General features: G+C 44.1%; 1 protein-coding gene across 2 annotated transcripts in view; it reads left to right on the forward strand.

The window, feature by feature from the left end:
• The window catches only part of LOC106748675 (proto-oncogene tyrosine-protein kinase receptor Ret), a 78,147-nt gene that overhangs the window by 33,377 nt on the left and 20,805 nt on the right, over positions 1–23,965 (forward strand). For both annotated transcript variants that reach the window (XM_014627454.1, XM_014627444.1), the window contains 8 exons: positions 10,882–11,100; positions 11,232–11,350; positions 11,973–12,108; positions 13,192–13,445; positions 15,470–15,644; positions 15,729–15,826; positions 20,161–20,441; positions 21,960–22,142. In XM_014627454.1, coding sequence (XP_014482940.1) covers positions 10,882–11,100; positions 11,232–11,350; positions 11,973–12,108; positions 13,192–13,445; positions 15,470–15,644; positions 15,729–15,826; positions 20,161–20,441; positions 21,960–22,142 — 1,465 coding nt within the window. The remainder of the gene's footprint in view (positions 1–10,881; positions 11,101–11,231; positions 11,351–11,972; positions 12,109–13,191; positions 13,446–15,469; positions 15,645–15,728; positions 15,827–20,160; positions 20,442–21,959; positions 22,143–23,965) is intronic.

Raw genomic sequence — 23,965 nt, forward strand, 5'->3', positions numbered from 1 at the left:
TGCGATATTTCTTCTCTTTAATAAGTGATTGCAATTCGCCGGCGGAACGAAATCGCGCGAAAAAGAGGAAAAAGACGAAACGATGTGGCTTCCATGATTTCGCGCGCCACCCCGGGTGCCTTCCGGAGTTATTGTTTATTTCCACGATGATTTTATTATCCGTCGCCGCGTGTGCGCGGATATTCAGTTCTCGGAGAAGTTCGTTACCGCGAAATGCAGCCAGCGGCGGACGTGCGCGCATCGCAGGGTGCACCGCCCCATTACCACGGTTTGTCGTGTACCATAAAATTTAACGCTCAGTAAGTAAGGGAATTACTTAGCGAGCGATCGCACGATATTGCCCTTGGCGGCGTATTATTCGCCGCGGACGATAAGGCTGATTACTTAGGCAACGTGCATGTAAAATTAGCAGCATCCTTCAACCTCGATTCCACCCCGGCGGAAGAGTGACGCAATTCGGCGATGTGGGCGAGGAAATGCTTATTCATCTTTCAGTAAGTTTAATCTATCGGAAGCTTGCTTCGAAGTCTGGTCTTATTTTTCTCGCTATCGGTTATTTTCTAAAATCCTAATATTATAGATAAACGGACCGTTATACAGTATTATCATTGAGAAGCAGTCAATAGTCACTAATAGTCATAGTTATAAGTATGGCATATTACTGTTTACACAGGGATTTGCAGTGAATTTTTCGAAATCAATCGCCAAAATCAGCGAAGTATTAGACAAGAAAGATAAGTGGAAGTATTTACATTAAAAATTAATGAATACTCAGTGATTATCGGTAGAATATTGTTTCATTGATTAAATTATTGACATTTTCACTGATTAGATTTAAAAGAGTCTCAGTCTCGCCGTGAAACTCTTAAAGCAAGTAGGTATGCACACGAATGCTTCGTTCGACTAGGCTATCTCGGTTATTCGTTGGAGACGCAATTAATCGGGGAGATGCCGCGCGTGCGCGTGCGAAATTATTCGGGTAATCTATGCGAAATTTATAGATTCGCGCCACGTTCGACTCCTCGGCCGATAAACTGAAAATTATTGCCCACCACGGCGTGAACGCACCACGTGCACGAATATAACATGAAATAGAATTATTAGCAATTATACAAGAGTGGTTTATTGACGGTAATTTACGTTATATCTTTAAATATTAAAAAAAAATTAGGATCTCCTAAAAATGTCCAAAAACAAAAAATTAGGACATCCTAAAGATTAAGGCGTCCTAAAAAGAAAAAATTAAGACTTTTTGGAACGTCCCAAAACAAATTAGTATGTCTTAAAGACGTTTTGTTATACCATAAGGCGTCCTACGACGCAATTTTGATCATCTGATTAGATAACGGTCTGATGATCTGATACATGGAATCATCTAGCGAAAATAGTAAACTGACATTTTTTAGTGAGGAGACGTTTCTTACAAGAAAATTCGCAATTTCAGACCTTAAAACTAAAATAACTTAGTTTCTAGATAATATAGAGTTTTATTAAATAATGTAAACAGTTTTATTAAATAATGTAAACCTAAGGTCGATTAAACATATCCAGAATTTCATCAGATTAACCGTTATAGTCGAACGAGAAGTTTCTTCCGCGTAAATATACACGGTCACACGTGCACTTGGCTCGATACACAAACGTGTATCTTGATTCGTTCGATACGATATTGCTGTTTACGTTAACGAAATTCGTCAGGTCGAAATCCGAGCGCCCGAAAAATGCCGTTCCTCGCGGATCGCGGTGTCTCTCACGCGACGCTACTTCTCCTCTTCCTTCTTCCCGTGGAAGAAAAAGAAAATAAAGGAGAAATCACATTTACGAGCAAATGGACGTGGACCATCAAGTGTGATGTAATAACGTCGCCGAGAGTGTTTACGACTTCGTTCTTTCTCGCCACATACGTCACCGGGCGCTCTAAACCGCGGCTGGGGTATTAACGTGTCGACGGTAACGAGGTCGGTGAGTTAGTTTCCCAAAAGACATGCGGACGCTTCGACGATGCGGGGTTTTCCGTAGGGCCGTGTTGTCGAAGTGGCCTAAATATAGTCCGTGCTATTTCGGCTGGGCTGAAGGGCGGAGGTCGGTCGTGTAAAAGCGGGAAAACGAGGGAAACGCACGTCGGGAAAAGTCGGATAAGGCGCAGGCGGTCCCTCTCGTTATTTATTGTCATCGCATGCATACAGGCAGGTGTCTCCTCTTCGAGATCTATAGTGCTCCCAGTCAGACGGTCTTGCTCGCGTGACCCCCGGCTCAGGACCTCTTCTTCTGCCAAGTGTCGCGACAATAGCGCCCGCTCTCTTTCTTTCCCCATCTAGGTGACTTGTTGACACACGTGTGCGCGACCGGCTATCGCATCGGGTTGTCGCCTCTGTTGCGCACCTATGCGCGCTGTCGACTGCGACAGACCGTCGTTATTAAATATCCACGTATCCTCTATGTGTATTTTTCATACGTATCGCCGTATTCATCTGACTCTTCTGGTAGATAAATTGGAAATTATTGCTCGCTGCGTTGCAAATGTCACGGATGCAAATAACGTGTGGAATTATTAATGTCGTGTTAGATATAATATGGAAAAATCGAACTTAATTACGGAGAAAAATATTGAAGGCTTTGACGATAAACAAGCAATAGGAATAATAGGCTAATAAGAGCTGTCGTTGGACGCCACATTTTAGTAGGACGATAAACAATGTTTCAACAGTAACATATGATCAGTCACAAGACGGTTGCAACACTTTCTTTCGATGAGTTTCGCAACGCATCTCGTATCCAATAGGAAAATGTATCTCCTGAGGATTACTAAAAAACACATTCTCTTATTGGATACGGGATGCGTCCCGAAATTTATATAAAAAAACGTTTCAACCTCTCTTCCTCTGACTGATCATATACGCTGCATTTATTTTCCGAATTTTCAGCGTGCATGTAGGCTTCTGTATTATAGTCACCTTCCATATCGACCCTTTATCCCAGGGTTAATCTTAATATTATTCATTAAAATTAATAATTGAATGATTACATTCATTTCCGTCAATTAAAAAAATAAATTACCTTCGTCGATGCCGCGAGATCCGATTTCGCGGAACCTCGCGGTGGATCGCCGGTAATGAGGGCCGGTTTTATTAATCGATTCCGGAATTGTGTACGGTGCCAATCAGCGGGTCGAATCGAGCGTACGGACTGCGAAACGCGGCTCGATTATTCGGGCTGGCGAGACACGACAGAGAGGGCCTTCGAGATCGAGAAGCGAGGGACGCGTTATATGGCTGCGCGTATCGTGTTCCCCGGTCTCTGTTTTCGGGAATGGTAACTCGATGTGCAAATACAGGGTTTCCAGGTGCTACGATTCCGCACGTGCGCGCATGCGTGCATGCATGCGTGCTTACGTTCACAGTCCGAGCGTTTCTCCCGTGTTTCGCCTCTATTCTGTGCATCGATCGGTTCAGATAGAGATTCTCTCATGCTCTCTTCTCTCTCTCTCTCTCTCGCCCGTGCATTATACATTTGGTTTAAACCGAACGCTGTACTGATCCGCTGTGCCGTCCAACTTCGACACGGCGTAATTACTCGGCGTGATCCGAACTTGCCCCAAAGTCAGCTCGTAGCAGTCATTAGTAGGGGATTATTAAGCGATAGCGTGCCACCGAAATTTGCGAAAGGGATTAACGTCGTTTCTCCGGCGAGTTAGAAGCTCGATCGCGAGATGTCGAACAACCGAACGTGTGAGAGCAGTTTTGATTGTCCTGCTTTGCCTGGTAGCGGCTCACGATAGCGAAAGCTAAGAGCGGATTATCCTATTAACGTTCGTCTGTTCGCGTCGAAATCCAGGTGGAAGGTAGGTCATGCTCGAGTTATCCATGTTGCCCATTAAAATGAAGGCGACAATAATACGTCTTCACAGCACTTGCTGCATTGCCGTCGTTTTAGTTGCGGCGTTCATCACGGCATCTTTACGACGGCACTAGGCGAAACCTGATAAGAGCAGTGGGACAGCAAAGAAGATGAAGTGCCCGGACGTTAAGATGTCTCTCCAGAGAGATATACACAATGGGGCGCCTCGAGCGGAGAGGGTACAACAAGAGGATACATACGCACCCCGCAGTGTTTTCACAGGCGAGAACCAGGGGATTCTCCTGAAAAGCGTTCTCCATGTAGGAATAAACCTCCGCGAGATGACGCATGTTCGTACGTCGGGAATGTGAAAATAAGAGAGATCGAAGCTCTTTGCGTCGAAGAGGATCCAGGAGGGTTTTCTCATCGGGAAGGGGAAGTTTGAGCGCGACGTCGAATTTTACAGGTCTCATCGAGAACGCCGTAAAAATTATTCCAACGAGATGACGCGCGGTTAATATACGTCCTCGCGGCACGTCGAGACGCGACGAAGTGTCGTAGAAAATCCTATAAGCGGCATAAGCCGAGCTCATCTGCCACTTTCGCCTCTCGGTGTCGAAAGCCTTAAGCGCTCCCGTCTCGTGACTCACTTCGACAGCCCGGCACTTAAGAATATGAGCGACGCTTTCTTTTTCGCCCGCAAACGAAGACTCTTTTAAGGAATAAGGTCGCCCGCCCCCTTCCCCCGCGAATATATGCTTATCGGCTTCTCGGCGATGACGTATCATCGTGGACGGTTCGAAGCGCACGGTGGCGCCCAGGCATTATTAACGCGCGAAGTTTTACAATATTCCGTAAGTTGGAGAAGGACACGCGTATATCTGCGGTCGGGTCCTCGTATAATAACGTCCGAGAAGAAAAAGCGGGCGCATCATCATCGAGAAAACTGTATTAAAAAATGAAAACAATCGAAAAAAGATGTCGTAACTTTATGAAAATATGATAAAACGATACTCGCTAATCGAATTCCCCCATTATGTGTCCTTTTTATCTTCGAGATGGAGTTTATCGCGATCTCCAATCTTCGATTATCCCGGAGTAGGGGAGGCCGGGGCAAGTTGACTAAAAAGATAAGTTGACTAATTGATTATTTCTATTGTTTTCTAACAGACTACAGAATCGAATAATGATTTCATAACCACCTTTGAGTGTTTGAAATCTCTGCTTGCTTCTGTAGTATTTTGTAATCTGTTAGAGAATAGCAGAAATAATGGGTTAGCCAACTTACCCCTTTAGCCAACTTGCGGTCTCCCCTGCTGGAAAACCGCAGATCCTTCAACTTTCTCGATTTGAGCCCAAGCACGGCGCGACAGAGTTGAAATTGCGAGGGTTTCGAGATTGCTCGCGCATGGATCCACGTAATTCACCTGTAATACCCGACGAAAGTAAGGTGGATCTTCTGGCTTTCCGTTGCGGAAAACGGCGGCTGGACAAGTGGCGCGGACACGTCGGGCAAAATGGGTTAATAAAGTCCACGGTGTCATTTGTGTGCCGGCGGGATGGGCTCGGCCACGGGATAAACAATGCTCGGCATCCGCAGAGGATTCCCGGGATTAACGTTCCGCAGCACCAATAAAGCGGAGTTACCGAAGACCGTTATACGGCAGACAGACGGCGGAAATACCGGTGGGTCCATATCTCCTTCTCTCCCGCTTCAGACGAGAGGCCACCTTTTATTTTCATTGCCGCCACGAAAAATTACGCGGTCGACGCGCTATTTTTACAACACAGCTCGCGCTCGCTTTCACCCGCGAAGTGCAGGGGCTGCCGAACGGAGCGACGGCGATCGATGATATCGTTCTAAGTAACGAAATTTAAGCGTCGGCGGACACCTCGCACTTTACATCGTTAGGCGGACCGCGCTGGAATTACCTTCCCGTTCGGGAAGAGGTCATTTTCCCGCTGATATTCCGTGTGAATGGATTTCAACGACCGCATTGACATGCAAATTCTCTCGTGCTCGATATCATCCGGAAATCGCGTCGTCGAGTCGATCGATCCGATCGAAAAGACAAGGAGAAATGTGGCGCGCTGAGTTCGTGATACCCACTCGCACGATTACAACCTGTCACGAGGCGATCGCCGTCGGGGCGAAACGCGAGTCGGATGCGACGTTATATATACTTACGACCGCGTCCGGTTATTAATGGACATTCATCAAAGGAGCTTATTTGACCAAGCGATGCCCCCAAGATCCGTTGATTTACGACCCGCATAAACGCAAATCGAATCCATCCATCGCATCACCACCGACCGGAATCCTCGGCGAAGTTCGGTTCACGCGAGCCGCGTCTGAAGCTTTCCGAGAGCTTGGAAGCGGATGACGATGAACGTACGTTGGATCGATACTGACTGCACGATGACTTTCGCTCTTCATTGTCGTATTATTAGCTCGTTACTCTTTTGATATTGCAGCGTTGATATTTTTGTCCCGAGAGATAGAGAGTTAAGTGTGTTTATTTACACTCTAGAGCTAAATCTCTAAGAGTGTCACAGAGAAAAAAAGGTGTGAAGAGAATTACATAGGAAACAAAAACAAAGATAAAAATAAAAGTAAAAAAATATACATATAGAAGAGAAGATAGTATTATAGTCCCTGTAGATATTATGGTTTCTCTTCGACCCATTATATAGTTGTGCGATATCATTATGTAGTGTTGTCACATTTTTATAAATAATGTCTAAAATAATAAATATTTCATAACATTGAGTCTAAGATCGATTGAGAATAATATATTTGACGAATATAATTAAGTTTTCATTTTTTAATATTAATTATATTAATAAAATATAAATGGAAGTCATAATACTTTCTTCTCTATATAATGATACAAAAAAATATACATATGCAGAAAGAGAAAGAGGGATGTGAGGTGACAGTTTTATATTAAAGCGGAGGATTTCGGGCAATATTTTGTCTCGAGGATCCAAGTATTCTAATGACACCGGGCCTAATACTGGCGCCAAGAATTTAATTATATGAAAGGACAGAGAGAAGGAGAGAGAGACGTCTGCGAGACGTATCTGCCTTCGTGGCGTTATCCGCTCTTGAATATGTAAACGCTACTCCGCTTAACATGCGAAGAACTCCCCCACGGTCGATCGCGTCTCGGATACGCACGGTTGCACCGGAATGCATATGCCAGCAAGACTTGCGCGCGGTTTCGCAATAAAATTGCATTTGTTCAGCGACTAAGAGTGCGCAAGTACGTATCGTAAAGTTTCGATGAATGAGTCGCACATATAGAATCACCAACGCGCGTCGAATTCTTAACCCATTAAAGACCGTGATATTATTTCACGAACATTTTTAATTAAAGGATAAGTCTTCCGAAGAAACTACTTTATTTCCTGGAAGGCTCTTGGATTAGTATTAAGAATTATTTTTATCGAAAGCGTAGATACACAACTGGGAATTGCTTGGAACGTTAAAAATACAATTCTAAATTAATCAAGTGATTTCAGCCGATAAAAAAGAAGCATCTCATTAGTGGGACACTGGCCGCTAATGAGTTAATAATGTTCGGGTTTTACGAAATCCGGGCAGCTCGGAAGATAGACCAGGCAATTTCGTCCTACGTCTCAGAGCGGGAACGAGAAAAACGTGCCGTGCGAGGACGGAACACTCCGTTCTTTTACTCTCGAGCCGCGGAATTAATTGTTCTCGCTCCGACATATGGAGGTAGAAAATTGCTATTCTAATTAAGGACCCATGCTGAATACGCCTCCTCATCGGCGCTGATGTAGCCGAGAGAAGACAGCACGCTCGAGCACACGGTGATCCACACGCGAGTGTACATTTCTTACACGAAATTAGCATTTGAATACAGACACGTCGATTATCTCGACACGAGCGAAGATATTGATCGGCAGGAGAGAAAAATTCATTCGAAGGTGGTTAGTCGTCGGAAGTTAATCAACGCGCCAAAGTTCGTCGAAAAGATCGTAGCTTCCGGGACACCCTGTACACCTGCGTATACGCGCGAGTGGAGCTTTTCGGGGTTGTGTGTCGAGGAACTCGCGTAGGAGGGGCGGCCTCTCGTAAAAGCGTTCGTAATCGTTCTGTCTGTATCAGGCCGCACACGCGATCCATGGATTAAAATTAACAGCCGCCCGGCGTATATTGATTGCACGCTCACCTTGACACCGGGAGCTACGTTCGTTCGTACGCTCGTTCGTTGCTTCGTTCCTCCGCAGACGCACGCGAAGGTTCCGAGGGAGAGAAGCTCGGCCTCGGTGTTGTAACACGCCTCTCCTCGTTCTCTCGACATTGAACCTTCGCGTAAATACCGAAATTAGACGCCGCCGCCATCGTTGTTGGTCATCTATCCGCGTCGGGCAATCGGATCGTTGCTTCAGCATTTAACGCGACCTCGCAGGAAGCACTTCGCGAAGATTAAGCCGAAAGCCGAGCGCCCAGGCTTTCGGATTATGAAACACTGTTAGCGTCGCTGTAAAATTGTTAAGGCCCCGACGACGACGTATTTCTCGAATCCTTTGATCGTCCTTGACGGCTGCACTTGCGGGAGTAATACTACGCGTAGGCGAGCATCGGAACAGTCTGGGCGCGATCGAGTCGATACCGAGACTCTATCTTCGGATATACCGAGTATCGTCGAGTGTCCATTCCGGTCGAAATTGGAAACGTTCGTCGAATAAGGAACCCGTCCACCCCATAAGAACCACAGCCAGATCCTTTCGTGGGACTCGCATGACGTCAACGACTCTTGATACCGGACCGAAATACTTTTCCGACACCCATTATAGAATTGGAGCTATTATATGATTATCTCGTTTGTCCTGAAGGATCTTGTTATAAAATTAGCGTGACAAACTAATATTTATCTCGTAGGTGTGTATATACATTTGACACATATTTTTATATGTCAGGCACTTGCATAGAAATTTATCAGATCGTCGATGATCTCATTGGTTTAGAAGATGAGTCATCCTAGAGATGCGAAATCGGAAAATTATTTGAAAAGTGGCAAAATTTACACACGGTCCTAAATTTCGGTGTAATAAGGTGAATATGATAAAAAATAATATGTATTATAACAAGATAAATACATTAATCCAACATATATTTATATACTTTTTAACATATTAAAGTAATGTTAAAGTAATATAACAATTTTGGTTGACCGTTTTTGACGTAAAATGTTTTATCGTGTAGTAGGTACTACATGCATGTATTATTTCGTTGTTATTAATAAAATACATAATAGATAAATATAGAGATACAGCTGAAAATTCAACAAACTTTTTTAAACCGGTGATATTACGAAGTACAAAAAAACAATCATATTTATTCCGCGATGCATATTTATATTTATTCCATGAATATTGTTTTTTATACAGAATCAATTTTGAAGATCCTCGCCAAAAGCGGTACACCACTCTATCGCGTATTCTCATCCCATTGAAATTTATACGTCCCAAGATTGGACTTACATCTCGCTTCCGAAACAAACCGCTTCTATCTCGTCGCCATACGCTTCTTCGGTGTCTCGTGCTCTGAAATTGCGCACGGTGGGGAGCGCGTTTTTCCCGTCGCGGCGTTTATCGTTCTATAATTTATGACGTATGACAGAGAGAGAGAGAGAGAAGGTAGTCGGCCGCCGCGACATAATTCAATCTTCGGACATGGCGATCTCGGGGGCGCGGTGTTCGGTGTAAGCTCTCGACACACGGGAGAGACATCGGACAACCGGCTTCAACGTGTATATCGGATCGTATGCGCTGCTCCAGACGGCTTTTAGATCGTCTAGCGGCATATTTTATTCAGGCGTGGCGCATTCCGCCGGCTGAACACGCTCTGGCCGTTTAGAGGACGCAGGAGCGACTGCATGTGCATACGGCAGTCTTTATGCGGAAGCGAAGCCTGCGGAAAGGATCCTTCCAGCATCGCGAATGAGGGAGAAAGAGAGAAAAGACACCGTCCGTGGGAACTCTTCTCTATTCCGGGAAATTGCGATCTTTCGACCGTCGCCGCGACGAAAAACTGTTGCTCGAGCGCTCGCATTCCGCGATAGATGCTAATTCATCCCCTCGCGCGGGGATGAAATATGCGTCCGGGCTGGACTTCTCGCGGGGGCACGAAGCCCGTGTTTGCTTGCGTTCCAAACCGAAATTGAATCCCGATTCTAATAGACGACGGGCTACATTTATTTAAAGGCGACGCAAGGTGTCGCGCGACACCGTTGCATTTACATTCCCCGGCCGATACGAAGAGAGGAGGGTGACGGGGACGGAGGATTGCGCTTTAGCATTTCTTCTCGCATATGTTGCCGTGCATTTGACATTAAGTGCGCTCGGCTGCGCGCTCGCGAGCAGCATTCTCGCGGCAAATATTTTTATAATAGAGACGTTTACCGAGAAAGGGAGGGAGAGACGGACTTTTAAACGGCGATTTAGCGTGTGACAAAAAGGAGAATCAGCGAGCTTATTTCTGGAGCGAGACTTTACGAGACTTTACGAGACCTAATAAAAACCTCCACCGAAGTTATCATCGCGTTGGAACTGACGTTTTAATGGCGGAAGCGCCGTTTTTACTTCTGTTTCGCTGCTACTGTCACGGGCAGCGCTATGTCAATTTTCTGAGCGGTGGAAACGACAAACAGCCGCGGGATTTTCGCTCGCCAAAAATTCGCGCAACGAGTACTACCGGCGAAATCGCCAGTGAATTCGATCGGATGTAAAATCGGAACGTATACACCGGCGCTAAACCGCCACCCTCGCCTCGCTCGCGGCTTTCCGAAATTCGGCCACGCTTCCGGCGATTAAGCGCTCGGGTCGTTCGTTTCACGGAGGATTTACGAGCCGAGGAGCTATTGTTTTCGGGCACGAGACAACTTTCAGAAACGATATCCGATTGTCAGCCTAAGGGGCGATCCGAAAATTTTCTCTGAGAAAAATTATCGAGGTAGAGCCGATAAGAAGGTCGAGCGAAAGAATGAACATCCCTCCCTCTCTTCGTTCCAGGTCTCTACTTCCCGCAATCGAATCTGACTCTGAGGCTGCCGTACTTGGCGCGAAACGGCCCGGGAGACTTGCCGGAGATCAAATTGATCGACCTGAGGACCCTTCGTAACGACTCCACGATACCGAAAAACGCGAAGTACCAGCTCTCCACAGAGCCGCGGGATTTCGCGATCTACCAGAAAAACAGCAATATTCTGCTGCGGAGTCTTCCGAAGAATGGTGGGTATTTTTATTAACGGAGCCGACGAGAATCTCGTCGTGTTGCAACGCGATAATATCGCAGAGCATAATGAGCAGTTTTGGTCGAGAACATTATATTTTTCTACGTCGCTGCGTTGTTTTTCCACAAGACGTCGGCACTGTCATCGTCGAGGCGAGCGAGGAGGGTTTCGGCAAAGCGGTGCTCGAAATACAAGTGCAACCAGTAGCAACGAAGGCGGAAGCCATCAATTGTACGGACTTTTTGCAGGTAAGCCGTCGCGCGTCAAATTTCAGCTCTTTCCCGAATATTGCATGTGAGATGGAATACACAGAAAGTGTGCTAGATTCAAGTAAACGATTACTCCAATATTCCTTAGCAAACTTTTATTTGGTTTAAATAAATTCTGGATCAAGTAAATATATGTATTTTATTTGAATAATTTATTTTGAAAATATTTTACTTATATATCAAGGCAAGTATTACTTGATCCAAGTAAAAATTTGCTAAGGCATATTGGAGTAATTATTTAATTGAATTTCGGACTTTTTCTCTGTAGAATAAAATAGAATCTGCTTTATCATGCTCTAGGATAAATTCTATAAAAATATCAATTAAATATTATTGTAAAAATAAAGGTACAGAGTGACGGTGAAAAAAAAATAAAAATTCATATTACGCGATATCGAAAATCGGTCCGGACGATCGAAAGATTTCACTATAAAATGTATCGCAATATAATTCGGAAATATCGGATCCCGGGATGTCATGATGAAAGAGAGAGATTATGGAAATCACTTTGATTCTTCGGTGGATATCATCAACGGTTTAACACGTTGTGACATATTTTACTCGAGGTGTGCGTCAGTCCACAAGGTTTTCGGTGTTGCAGGACATGTGCTTTTGGAACACGTCCATATACAAGATTTACGAGAATCAACCAGTCACCATGATTGGCATGTTTGGCCCGAAGGCGTACAGCTACGTGTGCCCTGAATTCAACGTCACCAGATATGAATTAGTGAATGGCAAGTATCTCCGTTAACATCTTCATCTTCTTTCGTTTCCCGCGTAATTTTCTCACGTTTGCAGTAACTATGTGTAGGCAATTTTTAAATTACTTCACACGCTGTCTCGACTATGATCGACGATCCGGATTGCAAAACCGGCTTCTCGGCTTGAAACTTTCCGAAGATTCGTTGAAGCGTCTAACGTAAAACGCGAAATGAACTCGCGGGAGTTTCAAGGTTTAACAAATAAAGTCTCTCCTGCGTTATCGAATGCTCCTCGCGAGATTCGTTTTCGTTGATGAATCGTCGCTCCGGTGACCTTCGTCGAGTCGTCGTCGCGTTTCTGTTTGCAAGACATAAATCTCTACGTTTGAAGATCGAGCATTTTTCACTGACGAAACCCGGGCGAGCAACGAAAGCGGTGATTGATCGGATTCGTTCGACGTAAAATACGAATAAATTTATCGTCGTATCCACCTGCGCGCGGCGAGCGCGCAACGCCGAAAAGCTGTGCGGATTGCTGCGAGAGAAAGAGATCTGTCGTCATTAAAATTCGCCGAGGACATCGTTACCGTTCGTGACATAATACGTACAACCCACGGCCCTTTGTGCGACAGGTCACCATACATCAAATCCCTGGAATCGCTCCTCCGCGGCGCTTCAAATTTCATTTTTCCACCGTTGAACACAATTGAAAAGCCAGCTATCGGAAAATATTACGCCCGCTATATTTCACACACGCAGCGTTTCAACGGTGAGAATCGTTAGTTGCAAAAATAACGGATCACGTTTATTAAATTCCTCTAGATAACAACGAAGCGATATTTGTTCGCAAAAATGATGTTAAAATGTTTCCTCCCGTGCGAGTTCAACGTGTTGTGAAGAATTCCGACCGAGCGTTTCTCCGCCAGATTCCAGATCGCGGATCCGTCCTTCCGGGAACTTTTTCGATTATGTTAATCAATGCCGGTGATATACAGACTCGGGCTGTTACGGTTCAATTTTCCGCGAGCGATTTTCCGTCACATCGCGTCGAATACCGACGTTAAAAATGACCGATGTCGCGGGAATAACGGGGGAAGATCCGTTCTCGTTTTCCAGGAACCAACTATTTTCACACCGTCGACGGCATGTTGTTCGCGAACATGTCCTTGGACAGGGACGTTCTGGGCCCTCCACCCGAGGGGCCCGGGCCTCGCGTGAAGGTCGGGGTGAATTGTGTCGTTTGGGAATCGAGCGGCCGACAGTACATACAGAAGAACGTCATCACCATCGACATTCTGGATCAGGATGACAATCCTCCATTCGTGCAGGGCAATAGCTCCATCGCCAAAGCGCTCCGGGACTTCACCGTGGTGAGTACATCGATTTGCCGGGCTATCGTCGAATGATCGAGATTGCACCGAGACTATTAAGTTAACGCCCGTTGTTCTCGCTCGAGTAGTTCGAAGTCAGTTAACTTCCCGATGGTGAATCGAAGTCAAGAGTCCGCCGTCGCGGGACCGTAAGTGCTTCATTGACCTGTAACGTATCTTTACTCCACAGTCCACGCACTTGTAAACCGACATTAAATTGTTTGAACGAAAATCGATTCTCGAGCGGATCGTTCTCGCTTATGGGATGATGATAGACGGAAGAATTTGCGGAAATATTAGGTTAATTTAAAAGTCTTTCCCCATACACCGAACAGGTGTTTTATACACGGAAGGAGAATTCTGTTGAATTAATAAAATTTTCGACAGCAGCGCGATTGGAGTAAATCTCCTTGATTCAATGGCAAATATTATTAAAACTACTATGTTATATACTGTTTCAACAGTTAAAGTATTAGTCCAATGTTAAATTGAATAATTTCAATGATCTCGCATCAAGAAGACCCGCTCCAATCATATGTACTGTTGGGAATTCTATTAACTCAACATTTTTTTCCCGTGTATGAACGAAGCATCGATATTCAATGATACATCGCATTAGCAATATTGAAAAATGCTGATTTGATTCCTAGAGCACGTTTCTTGTAAATTCGTTTTTAACGTTTCGCGAATATTTTATTTCAACTAAATATTTCTTTTCAAATAGTGATATATCAACGAATAAAAGGAGTGTTCTACGGCAGGAGTCTTCTAAATCAACGTGATATTAACGTCGATCCTTCATAAAAATAGGAATAAAAGTTGAAGCGAAGCAGAATCGTTCGGTCGAAGAGAACGTCTGTTCGCACGATGCGACGGCGAACTGCGTTGCGTTTGACGCGTGTCAGATAATTCTACCCTGCGCGTCCATATTCCTTCACCCGACGCGTCGTCCTTTGCTCCACCTGGAGCGTTCTATTCGGCAAATTTCAGGGCGTTTTTCCGCGGATGAATCTCGTTTTTCAACGCACGTCGCACCGGAAGCGAGACGACTTAATCACGCGCTCATTGTTTGCGTAATTACCGGCGTTGCTGTTTTGAACGGTGCACCGGTGATAATAAAAAGGAAGGCGTGACGAGGCAACCACAAAAGACACGCTCGCGCGACGAAGGATACCGGGAGACGAGACGAGAGGAAGAGCTTCCGCGACTAATCCTGATTAAACCCCCGGGGGTGCCTCGTTTTCCGACATGCGCCGAACTTCCTTCCCCCGCTTTGCGCTCGTCGCCAAATGTCTTTTTTCTTTCTTTTCCTCCCCGTCGTTATTTTTCATCGTTCGTACTCTCGCTTCCATGAAGAATGAGATTACATTGTTAAGTCCGAGACATCTGAGGAGCTTTCGCGAAAGTCGGAGACTTTAATGGGCGAAGTTTTAGGTTGCGATCGGTTAATCGGAATCTGCCGTCGCATTGATTCGCGAAGTGCAGAGCGCGGTGGAAATACTCGAAACTATCACCTCCGCGGGCAATCTGATGACCCTTCCATCTGTTTTATCCTCCTCTCGGCAGGAACTAATCACGCCAGAAAATATCGCCCCGCAGCGTCTTTCTCGAAGTGACAACACAAACTCCGATAATTAAACAAACATATTTATACAAAAGAAAGAAGAAAAAGCATAAAACTTTTATTGTCCTGATGCTCCTTCAATTTCTTCAAGTGAAATCCCACTCTGAAAAGTAAAATGACAGCTCGAATTCGGCTTTTCACTCTCGTAAAGTAAATTCCTCATTCTGAATCGTCGAATAAATATTTTCATTCGATATTGGTTGCATTCCACTTTCAAAAGAATGAATTCGCCCCAATCAATTGAAAACATTCACTCGTATGGGAGAATTCATTTAAACTCTAAGTCAAACGTTCACTTTTGTCATTTCGAGCTTTAGAATTTTCATCATCGCTTCGAGTGAGATTAAACTGAAAAAAATTTTTAGAATAAGACGCACATAGATGTAAATATCTTCAACAGGACAATATATTGGTCGACAACTTGATCGTGACGGACGCAGACGCGGTGACTACCAACCACTACAGCTTCCGCCTGCTCGAGGACACCTTCAACGCCTTCAACATCAGTTACGACATCCTGCCGGTTGAACATTACACGCGACCGAACAATGCACCTTCCACCTGTATTATTATCCGTGAGTAGCCTCATTCCTTTCCTTGCCGTTTTCCTCGTGTCTCGTCGCGCGCGCTCGTGAAATTCGTATCCCGTAATTTTCCAGGCATCCGCGCTGCGAAAACGCTGCTGCCGAAGTCGCCATACAGTGTGACTCTACGGGCCATCGACGAGTCACTTCTCCCGCAGCACGGGCCGAATTGGGTAAGTCTATCGGTCTATCGATTCTAACGTCGTGGACAGGTCGCTCGCTGATTACACTTGAAACATTCGCTCCATTTGCAATGTGTCCAAGAAAGGACACTGTTCGAGCAACTTGACTTTGGTCGAACGGGGGATCACGTTGTGGTGTGCCAGCCGAGCTCCTCCGGTTCCTTCCTGCACGTCGGGGATTAAGAGTTTCCACTTGATACTTATAGTTTTCCTATCGTGCATAGTTTGCGAAACTTACTTTATACTCAACTCGATCGTACCAGCAAATAACTGAAACGTATAATAATAATTTGGATTAAAATTGCTGCAAAAATTTAAATTAAAGAGTTGTTGTTAAGTTGAAATTCTTGAAAAGTCAGGTTTTCTTTTAATCGCAATAATCGCAGGACGCGAACCATGATTTTCGTCTCGAAATTGCACAAAAGAAATAATTTACGTTTTCGATTGAGCATTACGACTTCATGTGGAAAATTGATTAATGCATCGTACAGTCAGATCGGAACTCCTCGTAATGCACTGGCCATTCGTCGAAATGAACAAAGAGCACGCAGCGTGCTGCTGCTGCCGTCGTCCCGCTAGAAATCTGTTGTCTGATCAAAAAAGTTCACGTCCGCAATAAATTCTGCGATATCGACAGGAACCCCCCTCCCCTCCCTCGATATCTCACCGCCGTGTGTCATTTGCGAACGGCGCGGCTGAAACTCGGGCGAAAGTACGCCATGCTGATCCCATAACTCGAAGGGATCGCTCCCGCCAATATACGAGAAGTGTATGTATAAGATATCCGTTCTGTCATAAAAAGAGAGTGAGAGAGAAAGTAAGATCTTTTACCAGCCGAGATCACTCAGGGAGAACGAACTCTCTCCCATCAGGGGCCAATTTCGCGTTTCCGTCCGCTCGCAGTGAATATAAATCGCGCCGATGAGCGTGATCGCCGTCGATGAACATGCAAAGTGTCTTGAAAAATCATTTTGAAATTTGAGTCACGAGACATCCTGAAATACATATCTCTGGAACATTGTGAAGTATGCAATGTCTTGAAACAGTACTATCTCACAATCAGGAGATATAAGGAGAAAATGAAATTGGAATTTAACAGAAAAGAAAATATTTGCTCTGATTTGAGGGTGCTTCTTTATTTGAATTCAATTAAATATTTTATTTGGATAATTTACTTGCAAAATATTTCGCTTGGATCAAATAAATATTACTTGATCCAAGTAAAAATTTACTAAAGAATATTGGAGTAAAATTATTTACTTGAATCTTGCATTTTCCTTTTTCTTCGTATTGAAATATTTAAGAACACGAAATTTTACGAATATGTAAAATTTCAACGTCTCGGGAAAGTTGCATTTCAGGATTCAGATTTCAGGACTGTATTTTTTCATAACATTACTCTGAATTTTGCAATGCGGTACGTTTTTCGGGACTTTGCGTGTCCACTTGCTCGCCGAGAGTCTAGAATTACTCGTTGTCACGACATATAAATATTCACGAATATATCACAACAAATATTACGATGTAACGAAGCAATGATACCAATCGTGGATTCCGAGTTCGCTCGTTTCGATCAAAGAAAGATGTAGAACCTATCGATAATTGCTCACTTTTCATTTACTCGCGCTCCTTTATGGATTAAACGCGTATTTCCCGACGCATTGCCGAAGGTACGTATTCGCGTTTTCGACAAACGCTCTTTTAGGTGCAAATCTACTTTCGTTTACATTCCAACTCACCAGCTCTCATCCGTGCGAAGCGACATCGAGCTCGATTTGTATCGAGAAAGTCGAAAGATAAGAGCTCATTAGTCGTTATTAGCCGTGCCTAGTATCCGTGATCCCGGCTTCGCAGTATAATCGGAGGTCATTAAACAATTAGGTGGTGAAATCCCGCCTTGTTAGGCTCCTTGGGTGTGGCATTGATTTCGCGGAGGCGGCTAATCGCGGATTAATAGCCCGACGTGAAAATGGCGCGTGGGCGTAAGTCGCTTATTGCTGAGCTTCGTTCGGAATACCGCGGACGTCATTAAACGCGGCTGCAGCAACGTTTCTTCTCCCAAAATTTCCTCCCATAGAAAAAGACCGCCGGGCGAAATATTCGAGCCAGCGGCAAACGTTCAGTCAGATTTTCAAAGAATCATCACAGAAACGGTGGTTCGCGGAGCGCAATATGCATGAATAAACGCATCGCCGCAGAATGCAATTTCGAAATATCACGCTGGTCGGTTCTCGCGACAGGAATGTTTAATCATATCGCTGGGATTTATATCGGTTTCATGTGGAATATGAAATAATTAGTGTCAAAGCGGAGAGTGAGAGAGAAAGGGAGAGAAAATGAGCGAGAAGCTCAACTATGTCGAAGCATTTAAAAGTACTTTCTCGCTTTATCGAATATTTCCGATAACGATCGACTCGCTCGTGAGATTTTAATGCGCGCGCATCGCGCGAGAATATGTTGCCGGGGATTGCTAAAAAATTAACGCGCGAGCGAATTGTCGCAAAAACAGGTCCTTTGCTTCCGCTGCGGAACGATGGAGAGGCAAAATACTCTGTGAATACCTCGCGATATTAAACGTCGTATGTTTTACGCGTAAGCCGTCGCACGAGCCGCGACATTCGAAACGGATGTATAATTGGATAAAAGGGATAATGATCGTGATGCGACATGCGATGATAATCGGGCGTTTGTTCGTTCGTTCTAATTCGAGGCGCGACGATACCACGTATACAGCAACGATCCGACCGCGCTCTCTCGTGCACCTTTAATGGATACCCTACATCATCCGCGCACCATCGCGACTACGCGCTCAAATTGAACCCGCGCGAGCAAAATAAATCTGGACGGCGATATCCACGGCGACCTATTCCTGATATATCGCGTGACCCTTAAACTGGACCGGGTCTTAGATATCGGTGGCTCGATCTCGTTTTACTCCCCGCGACGCGACACCTCGGAGCTCAAATGAGTATCTTTAGCCGGTGAAACGCACGCCTGCAGACCCTCCTAGTTGAGTAGGAAGTTGCAAGTTATTGCGTCCCATGGCCTTCAATTCATTGCAGTCTCTCCCCTTGCTCGTTTCTTTCCAGGCAAAAAGGTTTGCTGACTTTTCAGCGGGCGAAAAATTATTCATAACACGTTTTTCCGGTCTGTATAAATTCAATTATCTATTTTCGCAAATATGTATCAACATTATCGCGAACACAATTGCGCAATATATTTTTTAAATAATTTCACGACACTCGAGACTACATTATCGGATAATGTTTGTGAAATATTTGTAAAAAAAATCAGTAAAAACATTTCGAGACACATACTAAAGCAATATTTCCAGATATTGGTGTAATGATTCTTGCTTACCGGGTTATTTGTTGGCGTTATTGAATCGAGGATAATTTAGCTTTAGGGAAGAATTTTTGCGGTGAAACGCCACGATGCAAAGACACAGTCAGGTTATTAGTAAGTTGAGATATGGATTTATTCGTAGTCCTTGCACGCCGCTCGAAGAAAGATCGGATGCGCTTAAGTGCCGAGGACTTTCCTCTCCACGTTCTCGTTCCATGGGTGTATCAGGAATGGACGATAAATTCTAATAAAGAGCGTCACGTAGCAATCGTAGTGGCCTTTAATATCGATCTTCCGCGGTGACAGACTTTCTTCTACGTTCTCTCGCGAGGTCTTTACCAACAAATCGTCCTCGAACGACGACTCGTTAATCGCTTTTGAATATGTTAGAAAACTTTTGAGAGATTTCACGCACTTTGAGAGAAGTAATCTTAAATCATTACAAGATGATCGAGAATTATTATAAGGATATCAAGAGCGGGGAAATATATAACATGAAAGGCGGGGAAAGAACTAACATGATAGTATTGTATTGTGAAAAATTATCCTGAAAAATCATATCGACAGTTTGAAAAAACGAAAAGTCGATTTTCACAGTAAAGATATATTCCTTTGGCCCTCTTCAACGCCTATTTTAACCGAGAATCAATCCTCGCACCATTAATCATCGTGTAACTTCCTACGAGCTACAAGTCCCTTCTCATTCACCCTCCGGACGACGTCGAAGAGGATCGATATACGAATAACGGCGTCATAAAAAGCGCTCACGCCTACGCGGGGCACGCTTGGGTGAGCAATAATGTAATAAATAGCTTGGTCGTTGCTTAAATAATAATTAAGGTGAAGCAGTGATTGATCGCGGAAAACGTATGGATCAATTTTCCCAATTTTCCCAGATTCAATCCCTTGGGAAGTGGGGCTTCTTCCGAAGCCGGCTCGAACTAAACTCTGATCGCAATCCGCATTTCTCGTTTCCTCAGGCGGACGCCAATTTGACGTTCACGGGCCCGGTGCACTGGACTTCCACGATCACGAAGTCCTCAGTCCCGACGATGCAGCAGCCGGTATCATTTCCGGAGAGCGTCGAGATCGCGCGGACCTCCCCTAGATACTTTCGCGTGACGGAGCCAGCCGTGAAGCCGACATCCCCGCGCACTTTTGTCCTCTACGGCTCGGACGCCTTCAACGTCACCCAGCGGAGCGGCATCGTCTACGTGTCGAACGATACAATGTTGCGCTCTGAGCCCGCCGCCACCATCTCGTAAGTAAAAATTCAACGTAACCAAAAATTCTCCTCGCCTTTCGCTTTCGCGAATAGTCCGGCGTCGCGCGAGACTGAATTATTTTCGGTAATCAGATCGAGACGTTTCACTGTGGGAAGAGTGAAGCGTTATTATCGTCGCGTAGATATTCTTTTCGCGAGCTGTGTATATTCGGTGTTCGTTGGTATGGAAAGCGTGAGCGAAATTAAAATATCCTCGATCGACTAAGATTTCTAATGTAAGAAAGTTACGATATGACTATATAGGTATAGATATGAATATATGCATATTCGAATATGCTCAAATAAGAGAGTGAAATCTCCAAACGTGAATCTCCTCCGATGGATATTTTCGAAAGAACAAATTGATTATTAACGTAGAATTAATTAGATGTTAAGTTTTCTTTTATATCCTTCATCCGTCCCTAATTATATAGTTAAGACGCGGGAACACTGTGGCGTTATAGTAGTAGCAGTAGTGACATGTCGGTAAGTTTCGGTGGAGGTCGGGAAAAAAATAAGCGAGCGCGAACGCAAACGACGCTAAGAAAGGGAGAGTTGAGGCACGGTGCATGAGCAAAGAAGTGTGTACGATAACCACGATTAAACGCTTCTCTTTGATTTTTCCTCCGTACTACGATTCGAGTGAATGTTCTTTTGGAACCTCTCCTATCCCACTTTAGATTCACACTACATTAACTGTCCTGGAGGGTCACGGGTGACCGGCATAGTTTGATCTTGCCGGCGCGGATATAAGTTTGCCGCGTCTTATCAATTTACGCATGAAACGTAATTTTTTGAAACGAGTTGAGTTAAAAGCAGACAACACTGATAAATCTATGACTAACAAATATATACTTCACCGAATGCATATACTTATCATAACTTTGGTTACTCGAATATTAATATTAGTTACTCTCTGAATTTCTTGGAGTGAAATTTCACGCTAAAGGAGTGAAAAACATATATGTTAATTATTATTAAGCAACGGTGAAAATACTGTGCCGCTTGGAGTTACAGAGCGAATGTCTAATTCAAATCGCAGAGAGTGAGAGGATTCTTGATATTTCATTAGCATATTTTATTTGTTAAAATTATTCACTTGACGATTCAGAATGTAAGAGGGCACTATATATGAGTGAAAAGCCACCGTTACTTTGAAAGACCCGGCTGTCAGTCTACTTCTCGAGTGAAATGTCACTCGAAGAAATTCAGAGAGCAAGCTTGGGAACATTCTATGGAAATTTGCGTGGCGATCAATGAGTTAAGGTATTCGAGACAGACGCGTAAAAGACGGTCGCGATTGGAAACAATGACAAGTCCATTTACTGTGAACCTTTCACTGACGACATCGAGTTACTCTCGCGTATTAAGCTCGAATTTCCGAAGACCAGCGGCGCGACGAGACTACTGTCTCGATCACGCCAACTAGCTGGACGCGTATCGACACTTCGCCCGTGCACGGGGCGAATTTTCTTGTCGCGCGAGCGTCACACGGTGTATCGGCTTGCTCACCAGACTGAAATTAAAATGGGGCGAGGAGCAACGCGCCGCGTGGATGCTGCAAGTGAATCTGATCGACGTGCCGCAGTCGAAGACCAACACCTGCAAGCCGACTCAGAAAGAGGTGCACTCGTGCGCGAACGCAAGATCGCGCGACGAATGCGTGCAGTCCTGCGGAATCGCTAGCGGAGTCCTCAGGTACGTCTTCTTGCTCTTTTCCTATATCAAAATTGACACGGGACTGTTGTAAATAAAACACCGACATCCCTGCACTAGTTAATTCGCACAGTAACACGTTCACTACCTCAATTAATTTAAGAAAATTCTTCTCGCAAGCCACGTTGTATCACACAGTTTTTTATAATATATATTTTTATAGTATATATAATTTATTTATATATGTTATATATATTGATGCATAACATATATTATTTTTTATTTATATATATATATATATATATTTTATAGTATATTTTTATAGTATATATTTTAAAGTAAAACAAATTTAGCTTGTTTATGTAGATATGTAGATGAGGCGATACCAATTACGATCTTGAATATTTTCGGAAAATAAAAATATTTTATGTGATTCATTAAATAGGTCAGAATCTACGACCGAAACGTTAGAAGATATTTTTGTATTTTAATTTTTAATTATTATTATTTTTGTTCGTAAACGTTCACTTGCGCCGGCTCTTATATACCTTCTTTATTTTTGACTGATTGTATATCTTGAAAGCCTTTTAGCGCCTTTTCGAGGCTTATACAACAATCTAGGAAGGACGTGGAAATAACTCGAAACCCGAATTAGGCATTTCTCCACATAGAGAAGTCTAAATTTTTAACTTAAACATTTTATTGAAAAATATTTTATTAACGACTAGATAAATATAAGAAAAGTTTACATTAATAGAAGACGTTCGAAGTGATGATCAATGGTATCGATGCAATATTTCTGGTAGATAAATTTTTCTCCCACTCCTATATTTCCAACATATTCAAGGTGGTAGTAGTTATCACTTCACTTAGTCAAGAGAAAAATTATTTCTGTCATACGTGACATATATATCACACGTGACATCGATTAACGAACATATTAGAGTTGCAAAATTTAAGTAAAAATGAGCTTGAAGTGAAAGATCGGTGCATCACACACGTGTGATGCTGGTAACGAATATGTGTTAATACATAGATCGGTAATTAACGTCGAGCACTCATCACTGAAAAATTCATCATGCTCATCGAGCTTACCCCTAACGATTCCACACGAACGGGGAAGCATTTCTCTTAATCCGCGCGCGACGTAAATTCAATACTGGCGAGTTTAACATCAGTTGCGCATTTCACAGAGCACGTGCTATCTCGGTCCGGCACGTACGAGTGTCGCATGCGTAACTTTATAATTATGCCACCGAGAGTAACACTTCACTCGCGCGTGTCAAGAATTTTCAGTCAGCTCTTTGCCTGCGCCTTTGGTGAGAGAACGAGAGAGAAAGAGAGAGAGAGAGAGAGCGACGTTGCTCGCGGGGAAAACGTAAAAATGAATTAAGGTCATTTGCGATCTAATGGTTTTTCCATTTGCTACGCGAAATCCGTACGGAAGTTGTTAAAAGAAATCGCGCCTGTCCGCCGACATCTCGCGCAAACTTCTCGCGCGAACTCTTCTCGATATCGACCATCTCCTGGCCATTGCGTGCGCCTCAGAATCGTTGATGATTTTCTACAATAGAACAAAAGAAGAGGCTGCATTGTTACTTTGCCGTTTTCCTTCCCGGTAGCGGCCGTGTCTCCATGAAACTCAATTCCATCGTAACGACTATTTCGGACTGGTAGCTCGTCCAGGTTTACGGCTGCTCCATTAGGTTCCACTCGATTCGCTCTCCCTGCCTCCCTCTCTTTCAAACTATCTTTCCGACCGATAACGATCCTCTTGCGAGGTAAAAGACGGTAATTGACAAGTTGCATCCTTATGCCCCCCGTTCTTCCTTTCTCTGCCCTTCGTTATGACGGCGGAGCAAGGA

Source organism: Dinoponera quadriceps, unplaced genomic scaffold (genome assembly GCF_001313825.1).
Source record: "Dinoponera quadriceps isolate SergipeBrazil2010 unplaced genomic scaffold, ASM131382v1 scaffold343, whole genome shotgun sequence".
Lineage (NCBI taxonomy): Eukaryota > Metazoa > Arthropoda > Insecta > Hymenoptera > Formicidae > Dinoponera > Dinoponera quadriceps.